Source organism: Montipora capricornis, chromosome 10 (genome assembly GCF_036669925.1).
Source record: "Montipora capricornis isolate CH-2021 chromosome 10, ASM3666992v2, whole genome shotgun sequence".
Lineage (NCBI taxonomy): Eukaryota > Metazoa > Cnidaria > Anthozoa > Scleractinia > Acroporidae > Montipora > Montipora capricornis.
This window is the reverse complement of record NC_090892.1, coordinates 39,376,264-39,388,763: the sequence shown is the minus strand read 5'-3', so window position 1 is coordinate 39,388,763 and position 12,500 is coordinate 39,376,264. Positions and strand designations below refer to the sequence as shown.

The 12,500-nt window shown below is 42.2% G+C and overlaps 1 protein-coding gene across 1 annotated transcript in view; it reads right to left on the bottom strand.

The window, feature by feature from the left end:
- Positions 1 to 255: 255 nt before the first annotated feature.
- Positions 256 to 12,500, bottom strand: part of LOC138021637 (NFX1-type zinc finger-containing protein 1-like) — a 17,851-nt gene continuing 5,606 nt past the window's right edge. Inside the window, exons 4-7 of the mRNA XM_068868565.1 lie at positions 11,696 to 11,767; positions 11,504 to 11,614; positions 9,938 to 10,036; positions 256 to 9,409 (exon numbers count right to left, since the gene is read on the bottom strand). Coding sequence (XP_068724666.1) covers positions 2,040 to 9,409; positions 9,938 to 10,036; positions 11,504 to 11,614; positions 11,696 to 11,767 — 7,652 coding nt within the window. The 3' untranslated portion in view covers positions 256 to 2,039. The remainder of the gene's footprint in view (positions 9,410 to 9,937; positions 10,037 to 11,503; positions 11,615 to 11,695; positions 11,768 to 12,500) is intronic.

Sequence of the window (12,500 nt, the reverse complement as noted above, 5' to 3'; positions counted from 1 at the left end):
TTAAGGCCACGATCACACATATCCAGAATTTTTTGTATCCGCAATTTTTTTTTCCCGAACACAGCTTGCGTCCACACGCATCCAGTGAATTCGGTAGCCGTATCCGGAAATTTTCGAATACGCTGACGTAACACTATCGGATGCAGTCTTTCTCGGGTGAGATAAGTCATCATGGCGTATCGATTTGGACTTGAAAGACTCTCACGTGCAACTCCTTAACAAAACAGAGAAAATGCGCCAACATAGGATTTTGCGCATGTTCAACAATCAAAATCTTTGTCAAAAGCACTGGGAACTAGAGTGTATCCGGATACGTGTGGACAGTGAAAACGATTCGAGAACGATTGTAATACGCTACCTGTGGACGCGGATATTCTTAAACCCAAAAAAAAAAAATTTCCGGAAAGGTGTGGACCGGGGCCTTAACTCACCCCTAGTGATCTCCTGGATATTGTTCTTGTGGAAAAAGATCTGGGTAAGTTCTATGAGGCTGCGACTTCTGCAGATAACACTAGCACCTCACATGGACCAGAAAAGTTTTGTAGCTTTCCTGGTCCTTTGAGAGGCTGGTCACGTTATCGAAATTAACCCTTGTACAAAGTAAAGTGGGATTACTGCTAGGATCCGGCAAGCGCACGTTTCATTCAACCTGACTACATGGTGTGGCACTCGAAACAATTTTGCACGAATTGTGTTCACTCTTTTGGGATCCTTCCAATTTCTTCGTTCGCCACTCCCTGAAGTTGGTGGGGTAGTACGAGAAGTAGTATCCAAACACGAGTATGCCAATGAATTGACATGGCACAATGTACTTTGTTATGGGTGATACTTAATCTATTTCGGTAAAAGTAAGCATGTTTTGAATGTCGTCGCATTAATTAAACCTGTCTCTAAGTGTAACTAAGTCTTGTCAAACTGACAAAAAGTCGATCTGCTTTCAAACTAGGACTTACTATTTCCGACATTTCAAACTGTTTGTTTTTCGATCAGAAATAGACCATTTTCCGGTTCCTTTCATCTTCTCATTCAAAGCGTGTTTTGTTGCTAAGTCTCCTTACTAAATTAACTTTATTTATATTCCTAGAAAACCAATTAAAAGCCTCTGCAACAGTAATTTCCGTTCCCCCTTGGCCAGGCGGAAGAGGCATTCTGGCAGAGGAGACGCGCATAGGAATTGGGCTGAAAACGAACAAAACTTTGGAATGGGTGGGGAGGGGCTGACACAAGTGCCTTGCTGTCTTTAAGAAGGGGTCGCGAATAGTTTGGAAGTGGCGTATTGATTAAAAAACAAATTAAAATTAAGAAAAGAGGAAGGGAGCACCTGTGGCAGCTAAATAGGAAGCCAACGAAAGCAACGAGTTGATTAATAGGGTCTGACAATTCGCGAGAGCACCGAATGCTTCGAAATACTGAATCGTTTTTGAGCAATCCCTGAAGTCAGAGAAATGACTGTTAACATGTTTTGTGCTGTTATCATGACAAAACAGCTTATGAAACTGCATCACATAATGATCTATGATGTAATCGTGAGACTGCTTGATTGGAGGCAAAGTGAACCGCCATAATGTGCCAGGAAGGTACAGGGTAGCTTGGTCGCTCTCCTTTTCGTTGTTCTCATGTTTCTCTTTTTGCATGCACTCCAGTCTGGGGATTTTTCTCTCACTCTTAACCCTATATTTCTGTCGTGTGAAGTTTTTTCAAGACTCGTAAGATTAGCTACGCAGTACGGTAACTCGAAGAGCGTGACATTTTGAGACTTATAAAATGTAAGTTAATGCCAATTTGTAACGCATGAATAGTCGTGTTGTTTGTTACTAGTAATAACTTGATTCGGCTGCTGCTACCTGCATTCAAGTCTACCGATCTTACTGGATGTCTGATCTTAGTATTGTTTTCAATTCTGTTGCAACCATGTGCTCACGGAGAATGTTCCAGATCAATCAATACTCCAGGTGGTTTGTTTCTCCCTGATTTAAAGACCACAGACCAATTTTACGTCGCTTTATCCCCTTCCACATTCTGATTCGCTGTAACACGCCTTAGTCGCTGCCCTCCTCGTCAATGCACTGTGCACACCTCTTTCGTAATTCGTTCACTTCCTCCCCATCACGGAAAATCGATCTGTTGAAGTACACTTCATGGTGTTTGCAAAGTTTCCAAACTTCTTTTCCAGTGCCTGGAAAGTTCTCAAAGTCAGCGGGTTTGGCAAGTGGAAGTAAAGGAAGGCCGGTTTCGTTTCGCGAAAGAGCGACGATTCTTTCTAGCCGATCGATTGTCAAAGTATTATCATTTTCTCTTAGGAACAAGATAAAATCATTGGTTGCCTTTTTCAAACGCATTTCGAAATTCCTCGAGAATAAAGTTTGGCGCCTAATGGCCTCACTATGGATTTTCAAAAGTGAAGCAAAAACAGCACACTTTCTTGTGCGCTCATGCACTTGACTAAGAGTTCTCAAATCTGGCTGGTGACTCAGAAGGTAAGGTGTGATGTTTTCCAGGACGCGTGTGATGAGGTCCAAGACGTTTTTCATATCTGGGTGTAGATTAAGGCTTGCTTGAACTTTAACTTGTTTCAAACTAAGTTGCGCTTTCTCAATTTCATTAACGATAATTAAATGATTGTTAAGAGTGAACGCTGTGAGAATGTCGAGGGGTCGTACTTTATCCAACGCCATTGACTCGGGCAGTGGGAGCATTTTAATCTTGGTGACGATGGCTGGAGGAGGATGGCGAAGTTGATCAAAGAGATCCCGCGCTAACGTTGCTTTTTCAATTCCAAGCTTGCAAAGTTCATCCTTCACATTTTTTACTAACTTTAGCCTCCTCTTGACTTGGTTTCCATAACGATAGCTAAATGTGATCGCGGTTGAGCACCGAGGACATCGAAGGAGTTGAACATTTCTGTCCATTTGTTTGTCCATCCACGAGTCCATTTCTTCAACGGTGAAAATGTGGCCACAGTCGAAAAGTTGAACGTACCTTGTAGTCTCTGTTAATGTGTTTTGTCCATCACCCACCATAGAGGAAATCTTTTCAGCGTCGCAAGTGGCACAAAACGCGGGGCAGTTTTCACCGCACAAGCCAATGCAAGGGTGGCTGCATGGTAGCTTTTTTGTGCAGGGTTCATCACATCGAGGGCGGTCGCATTCCTCTTCACACAAATTACTGCACTGGTAATGAGGACAACTCCATTTACACGGTCTGTCACATGTAGGACATGATTTTGAACAGCTTTCAAGGCACTTAGTATGAGGGCAACGTCTACGGCATTTTCTGCTGCATGGTGGACATGGAATTCCCCATTGGGCTTTGCAACGGTGTGAGCAAACAAGAATTTGATTGCATGGGCGTTGGCATAATTCATGAGAGCCTTTTTCCTGGCACTCGATACACGTTCTAGGACATCGGTGGCCACAGGGCAGTTTCGTGTGACAGAGGTTAGGGCATCGTATATTATCAGTTGAATAACTGCAGGGCATCTTCATCTTGTGATTGCAAGGGAGGGTCTTCCATACAATAACATTACAGGGATATGTGGAACAGGGTTTTCCACAAATACCCTGACACTTGTGATTGCATCTCTGTAGACGTCGACAAATTGCCTTGCATGTAGCTGTTTTAAATTCGAAGCACTTAACTTGCTCCTTGTGACCGCAATCATAGGTTTTTTGTACTCTTTGGCAACACTTCTCTTTTTCACACGGCTGACTACAACGGCCTGGGCATGGGTGACCGCAATCTAGAATTCTTGTACAGCGCTCTTGGCATTTCACAGTTTTCGGATCGCGACTACAAGCCAATTCTTGGGAATGATTCCCAGGACAGTTAAGATTCTTTTCGACCTTCAATTGACAACTGTACTGGCTACAGTCCTCAGAGCATTTACCGGGACACGGGTGACCGCAATCTAGATTTCTTTTACAGCGCTCTTGGCATTTTACGGTTTTCGGATCGCGACTGCAAGCCAATTCTTGGGAATGATTCCCTGGGCAGTTAAGATTCTTTTTGACCATCAATTGACAGCTGTACTGGCTGCAATCCTCGGAACATTTACCGGGACATTGATGACTGCACTTGAGCTGTTTCCTGCATTTCTTTAAACAAGTAAACTGAGAAACACAGACATCGCCACATTTGTTAGTGCATCGATGTCCACACAAAAGAAAGCGTTCACAAGGGGCGTCACACCTTACTTTGTTCAGATCAAGCGAACACTGCACAGTTTTTGCATGACCACAAGGTAACGTACGTACCACTATTGCTTCACATTTCACACCTTGACGCTCATCGTCCACTGTTCTGCACGGTACGTTTTTGTTATGTCCACAGGAAAGCTTGACTTGAACCCTCTGATTACAACGATGGTCCTCTGGCTTTATATGACAGGCAAGGGTTGCGTCGTGACCACACGACAATTTTCGTTTCACCTTGATCGTGCAGTTTTCCTGTGGTAGTCCCGCGGTAACGACGCCACACGGAAGTGCCTTCATATGGCCACATTGAAGTTCAACGCCGACCTCGTTTTCGCAGATGCCTTCTTCAGGATTCTGAAAGCAAGGTAGCACGAGTTTGTGTTTACAGGGCAATTGTTTCTCTATCTGCGTCTTGCATAAAAAACTCTTTAACCCATTTTTGGCAACATGGCATTTGACAGACGCCTCGTGCCCACATGCTAGTTTGACTTGAACTGTTTTATTACAAATGATTTCTTCAAGATTTTCGTGACAGGCTAAAGTGGCCAGATGATCACAGGGCAAAGTACTTGCTACGAGAACCTTGCAAGGATTATTATCACAATTCCTGCTACAGATTTCTTCACAAGGGTGCCCACAAGCTCTTCGTCTCTCACATGGCTGATCGCATTTCTGCGAAGATGGGTCTATGTGACACGGTTTTTGGATGATATGTCCACATGAAGGAATCGTCATGTCCACCTCTATCGTACAATCGTCGCAAGGTGAACCAATGTGGCAGGTTTTTTGGCATGAATGACCCTGCCCACATTTCCTACTACACATTTCCTTACACTGAACCTCGAAGCACAATTGGCCACAAACCGAGGGGCACTTGTGACCGCATTCCAGTTTTCTTGAACAAGGAGCATAACAAAAAGCGCCTTGTGACAGTTGGTAACAAGGCAGACTTTGCTGGTGACCGCATGGAAGATCCTTTAGAACCTCGATCTTACATTTCCTCACCGTGCAGTCCTCGGGACAAAGTCCTGTACAATCGTGACCACAGTCCAATTTTCGCTTGCACTTCTCAATACACTGAATTGGGTCCTCTTTCTTTCGACACTTGATTCGTTTGATATGCTCACATTTCAAGGTAATATTAATTTCGGTCTCACACTGACAATTTTCTCTACATTTCTTTCCACATGGATGTCCACAGCCAAGAACTTTCCCGCAGTTTTCTTCGCACTTACTGTACACTGTGGGATCCATAAAACACTGTAGCGTTTTTTTGTGTCCACATGGAAGGTGATTTATGCAATTAACTTCACACTTAAAAGTGCACTTCTGCCCACATTCTTTAACACAAAAATGCCCACAGGGCATTTTTTTTTCGCATTTCATTTGGCAGGGAAACGTTTCAGGCTTGACACTGCATGGTATTTGTTGTTTATGACCACACTTGGGGACTACTTTGGTCATTTTGTGGCGACATGGGGGACAAGTTCTGGGATGGTGACACGCGAGAGGGCATGTGTGTTCATTAGGACATCTACCAGGACATTGTTTATTACAATTACCCCACGGGTGGCTCGATACGTGACACTGCTTGTCGCAAGCATGACCGCATAAAAGACGGTCCCCACAAAGCAGATTGCATCCTCCTAATGGATTAAAGTCACTTGCTTTTCTTACAACAGTGACGTTGTTGTGTTTCTTACAAAGAAGCTGAAGACTATCAGCGATGCCATTTTTTACTTCTAAATCATTGCAAACTTCTTTCCACAAATCAGACTTGTTTTTCAGTAAGCTGAAATTTCCAATGCAGTAGAGCCCTTTGCGAGCCCGTGAGAGTGCAACGCAAACTCTATTGGATTCTGCTACGAAACCGATGCGACCCTCTGTGTTACTTCTTACCAGTGAGAGAAGAATTATATCGTTTTCTTCACCTTGAAAGTCGTCAACTGCACAGACCTTCAATTCCTTAAAAGTTGACCGTGGCAATTGATCTTGCAGAAGTAGCAACTGACCAATATACATTGTTAGAACTGTGATCTGTGTTTTCTTGTAACCTTGTAGTAGAAGATATTTGCAAAGTGCAACTATAAACTGTGCCTCATGATCGTTAGCATAGCTCTGTAAACCGCTAACCATCCTTTCGGGTTGTTTGTGGTCAATGAAAAACAAATTGCGGCATATGCCAGATATGTCCTCAAAATCTTTCACCGATTCGTGGTCAACAATTTCGTGGTTATAGATTCTTTTCGTCAGTGCGGCTATTTCAGGGCGCATTCTGTGTTGTACGGATAAACGTTTGCAATCTATGTTGTTCATTACCATCCGCTCAAACAAAGAGACCTCCAAGTTGTACCCATGTGCTAATTCGTAGTCTGCAGCTTTCGGGCGTAGTTGTTTGTGGTCCCCAATAAGAATGGTGTGCTCCGTATTTGATGTAAGAGAGGTAAGAATATGGGCCTCCATTACTTCAGCAGCTTCTTCAATGACAACAATTTTTGAAGCGACGTTTTTAAGCATTGAAAGATATTTAGCTGCAGATGTTGTTGTCATTCCAACTACTGCAGCTTGACGTATGACTTGCTCTGCTTCCTCGAATTTAATTGCCTCTAATTCTTTGCAAAATTGTTTATAATCTTGTTCACTTGTCCGAATTTCTACTCTGCAATGTTCACGGTAGTTCTCAACCCAGCAGAGGTACAATCGCAGTCTATTTAGATGTTTTAAATTCCAGATATCGTCGACACTCATCATCTCTGCAGTGGTCATCGTTTTTACCTTTTTAAGATCATTTTGTACAGTAGAAATTTTAGCAGTAATGTCTTGCTTTCCTTTAGGTGGACAGTCCCTGTGTTCTTCGTTCTCTTTTTCTAGGAAATCAAAGGCTTTTCCACCAAAGACTGAGTTTCCTTTCTTTCTGCGATTCTCGACGACTGTCCACTTTTCACCTTCGTCTTCCTTTGTCGCTGATTGGTCTTGTCCTTGGAAAAGGACACCGTTGACCTCTGAAATTGATTGCTGGAAATGTCGCTCTGTTTGACTGAAGCTGCGATCATATTGTGTAGAACCAGTCACCCTTTCTATTGCAGGGTCGTTCAGGTCTGTTTCAGGGTTTTTGTTGTTATCGCCAACATCCATTGATCCTTCAACCACAATGACATCTTCAAAATCTTCATCTGAACCGTTTTCTGCTAGGATTGACCCATCTACCATTGGTTCATTCTCGTCTTCTTTTTTGCCTTGCATACTCTGATTGTAGGAATTGATCAACTGATTGTTGCAGAGCCACAGCCTAAAAGTGTTGCCTGGGCTTTGGCTGTCGTTTGCCACGTAATGGGGAAATATTGCATTAGAAAGCTGGTCTGCGTGTGCGATATTCATCATTTCCTCTAACTCATCAAATTCCAAGAGTACCTTTGCAAGATTTGTCTTCCACTTTTCAATCTCTTTGATACGTTCTTTCATCCGGTTACGGACCTCACGGTGTTTATTGTTCAGCCTATTACTTCTAACAATGAAATGTTCTAACTTGCAGTCCTCTAGTTCGACGCTTTTGCTCCTTTTTCCCACACGAATTATTTCTCGTTTGGGAAGAAATTCCAGCAACTTTTCCAGGAACTGATCCAGTGCGTGGTTTGTGTAACATACCATCAGCATTGGCGAGTTATGCTGAGGATCCCATGCATTACGGTTTTCAAGTAAACATCTTACAATTTTAGTCCCAACGAAAGTTTTACCAGTCCCTGGAGGACCCTGGATGACAGAGAATTCAGTTGTAACTGCTGTTTTCAGAGCTTCTAATTGAGAAGTGTTTAGGGGAAGTGCCTTTACTGGAGGCCAGGCTTCAGGTTGCAAAACAGGTACTGCAGTGGCCTTCCATTTTTCTGAGACATCGAGGGCCTTGCTTAGATCATAAGAAACCGGCTGCTCGGAGTCATTACGTCTTAAGTATTTTGGTGGATCAACTTCTTCACTGCACTCGACCAAGTATTTTTTAAATGGCAAGGTTGTTCCATCCAGTTCCTTCAACCCTTTGAGAACATGACGGTAGGGTTCAAAATAAGCAGGTGACTCGACCATTTGGTAATTGCAATTCCGGCTCTCAATCTCCCAAACGTCTTGGTTTCCGATAAATTGAACCCCAATTCTGCCCATTTTCAGTTTCTCTTCATCTCGTTCCACAACCGTTGCGAAAAGCATTGTTTTAAAGTCGTCTTGCGAAAGACAAAGAAAGTTGCCGTTTATGAGTCGTGAATGACCCCATCTACTGGTGTTCAATCCAGAAACATCGATTTGCACTTGATGAATGATACCACGTTTCTTAAATGCCTTACTGAAGATTGTTACACTGCGGTAAATTTTCATACCAAGCTGCTTTTGTTGGTGTCTTGGTATGTTTTGGATCAGTTCGTCAATACCTTTCCTCAATGGCTCAAGAAAGTCTTCTCGAAGCAATCGAAACTGAACATCAAGGTAATGCTCCGCATTCTCGTATCGCCCCTTTATGATATTCGCACGCAGGAAAGGTCTTTCTCCTCTCGTGATTTCTTTGATTGTTGGACAAATCGGAATGTCTCTAAAGTCGTCAGGCGGCTTTTCTCTTGCTCTGTTGGGGTAAAGTTTACCGAACCTTTGCCTTTCACCTTTGATGATGCCATCTCTGGCTTGCTTAAAAGCATCCAACTCCTTTTCCAGCTTTTCTTTTCTTCTCAAGTCCGAACGATCCAAGGCCCTTTTCAACAGGTCATACGGAAGGTCAGCATACGACTTAGGCAAATGCGTCAAATAAGTCGAAAAGAACATGATGAGACATTCAAAAAATGAATCGTGGTCATGTGTGGCAACTGATACTTGAAAACAATCAAGTAAACGGGGAATCTTCACTCTCAGGAGTGACGAGCCTTTCAATGCAGCAATAATCTTGTTCTTTTCTTCACTTTGTGGAGCCTTGCAGGCCACGGCCAACGTGCAAATTAAATCGAAAACGTGTTCATCGCTGTTGTGCTGCCGCTTTTCAGATGTTATAAGGGACTTCAAATGAGCCATCTCTTCATTCAGCGTACGGACAACCTTCATAGCATCCTCCTTTTTCAAGGATTTGAGGTCTAATGAGGGACTTTTTCTATGGAACGGTCCACCAGACGATGGCCTCGTCCATTGTGGTGTCCATAAATTCACTGAACCAGCTCTTCGTTCGCATTGTTCTTGGTTTCTTTTAGCTGTGACAAAAGTCAAACGCATTTCCAGCAAGAATTATTTCGTAAGTACATTTGATCATTCAGGAAGGAAGCAAGCACTCATAAAAAATGATAGTTAACGATATTTTTATAGCGTTGTGTCCACAAATTGCCGGCTTGCATTGCTTTGAAAGACTGCCCGGGGAAACACCTAAGTATTTACGTCTCCTATTCTTTTTGATCGGTGTATTCATTCTTTAACTTAAACGGTTTTATGAAGTAACCTCCAAATTAGCGTCCTTCTCCAAGGAGATTACAATATTCATCTGCACATATCATCCCTTTGCTCCCAGTATTTTAAAGATCCTGATTGTCGTTTCGGCCTTAGTAAAACCCGACCCCCACACAATAATTTGAGGCTCAACCAACTGAGCTTACCGGTTGAAAAAGAGTGAGATTTGAAAGCGACGGCAAAAACCTATAGTTAGGTTGTGTTTCAGTTTTGAATAGCGAAATTTGTAATTGTGGTATTACTTCGCTGAAATGCGATAAGGTTTTTCGTGTGCTCACCTAACGGTTTGCCTCTGCCAATCGATGATGTCTTGTGGTATCTCTCACGTTCTTCTGAAGCTCCACGCGCCCTGCCTTTTCCGGCTTGTTTTGTCGTTCCTGCCATAAAAGGGATTTGTAAAGTTTCAGCTATGTCTTTATTTCTGAGAAGTGTAGCAAAGCAGCCCTTGCTACACGTATTTTGTGGTCAAATACTTGTGGTTCCCAACGGACTTTCTTCGCGTGAGAACTAAAAAGGTCCAAAATAACGTTGGGAGTGCAATATCTTACGATTTTCATTCTTTTCTTAGAAGTTCTTTGACAGGCGGTGCCTCTCACCGTCTTAAACTTCTCCTCAAGTTCAGCGAAGGTAAACTAGTAAAAGTAATGTTCAGTAAAAGTAATGTTCAGAAAGAACGTGAATTATTCCGTAAGCTTATATACTCGCATTTTCAAAGAAAAGATAAATGTTCTACTCTACTCTACTCTACTCTATGTTCTGATCTATTTTGTACCTTGCATTTAAGTACACTCTATCTTATTGGACGATTTAGTGCGTAGTATTGTGGGATGTTTTTACAAGTCTCGCTGTATTTTGGCGAGCCCGTAGGACGAATAAAAATATCCCAAGTTACTACACACTCAATCGTCCCATAAGAGATTTATTTTTCAACTCAATCGGAAAATAGAAGAAACGTAAAGCTTAACTTTCTAATCAACTTGCTTCGTGATAAACTATCCTACGTGAATTATCAGCGAGTCACAGTCCAGATTTCACGCGCTTAATATTAGGCTGCTGTTGATTGGTCATAAACGAAGACTTGTCAAACCTGTCAAGCGAGTCGAGCAAAGCGTTTTGCACCTTATTTCAAACATTTGCATTACTTGTAAGGGAAAAAAAGATGGAATTTGGGAAAATTCTCTATTATAAGGTTTGCAGCGATACTAACGACGATGATCTCGGTCTCCAAGTAAACGCCCGGCCGAGAAAGACTGACTTTGATGAAGAAATGACATTAAAGGTTGTCAAGTTCCTCGGGAGGAATTTCTTCAGTGGCCCATCTTTCACGGACTCGCACCGTCGTTTCAATACATTGAGGTCAGTTTTTTCTCGTATCAAAATTTTGCGTTTCGGTATTCTTCAATAAACAAAGAAAGCTCATTGTTGTCTAGGTTATGACTTGTCTCTAGGAACTCGTTTTCGCCAAAAAAATTGGCAAGCATTCATTGTTTCTTCGAGGGAAAAATTTCCAATTTCAGCAATTTTTACCGCTTTCGCGTTTGTGAAAAACTGGTCAAGCCGGTCTTCTGGAGTACAAATACCGTGAGATATTTATACTCGTTTTGGGTGTTATTTGTACTCTGCTGACTGAAGTTGAATAATAAAACATAATTATGCACATGTATTTTATAATTAAAATCAAAACATTTACATGTTACACTTCAGTTTTGAACCAGCGATCCGTGCCGTTTAGATTGTAGCGTCATCACTTAACTTTCCTCTTGCCTAATCTACCAACTGACTTATTAAGTGCCGATGGCTATTCCATTATACATAGTTTATGGAATAGCTCTTAGTTCACGTACCTTGTGCGTTTCTGGTGGCTGGTTGCAGTGGTTGGCTATTCGCAGATGTTTCACTTTCTACTGGTTTTGGTCGAGTTTGGTTTTGTATTGGCTCTTTGTTGTCTCCAGAATCTGCAAAAATTTACGAGTATTTAACCACACTTTGCCCAAAGAGAGAGTTCGTTAGAAAAATTAGTGGACTCTTGGACTCACCTTCCTTTCTACCCTTGAACATGCCTTTTTTGGCTTCCTTTTTTCTGGCCCAATAACCTTTCCGTCTACCACCTGGAATCAAGAAAGGAAACTAATCAAACGTGTATCCGAGTTAAGTCAGAAGAAGAGAGGGTAATTTAAGAAAACGGATCCCCCATACATGGGCCTCTTTCAATGATAGTTTTTTAAAATCTAATCTTAGATAGGTAGCCACTTTTAGAGAGGCACCTGATTGGCCAGTTGTAATGACGTAATGAAAATTTAAGTACGCGCGGTAAAGGGAGCGAGAACTTAAAATAGCTTTGCAAAAGTAAAAATAGATTTTTAAAAACTATGATGGGGCATAGGGATTCGTACTCTTACCTTATCCTCTCTTGGTGAGTGAAAAAGTCGAGTTTCACTGCGGCCTGCTCATAACCCAAAACGTATATCCCATGCCCAAAAAACGTATCCAAAACACAATATTTCAGTCCCACAAATCGCTAAATAAGACAATCCCATGAATCGCAAAACAGACAGATCATTAAGTCTCTGGAAACGTTAAACAAAATTCCTGATAAACTGGTGTTGAAGGCCTTGCTTTAAATCAAGTCATCTATATTTTTAGGCACAGGTTAGGCCTTCTAAAAGGCTTGCTGGCAATTGATTGAGGGCCTTGGCATTTGATTGTCTAACACTACTTAGCGCTGTATAAGCCTTTTCAACGTGTCGACACCAAACACAGCTAAAGCAAAAGATAATGCACTGACTCGCGATTCTCGTGCTTTATTGTGTGCAGTTTTTGTTATTTTCTCTGCGACTTCCA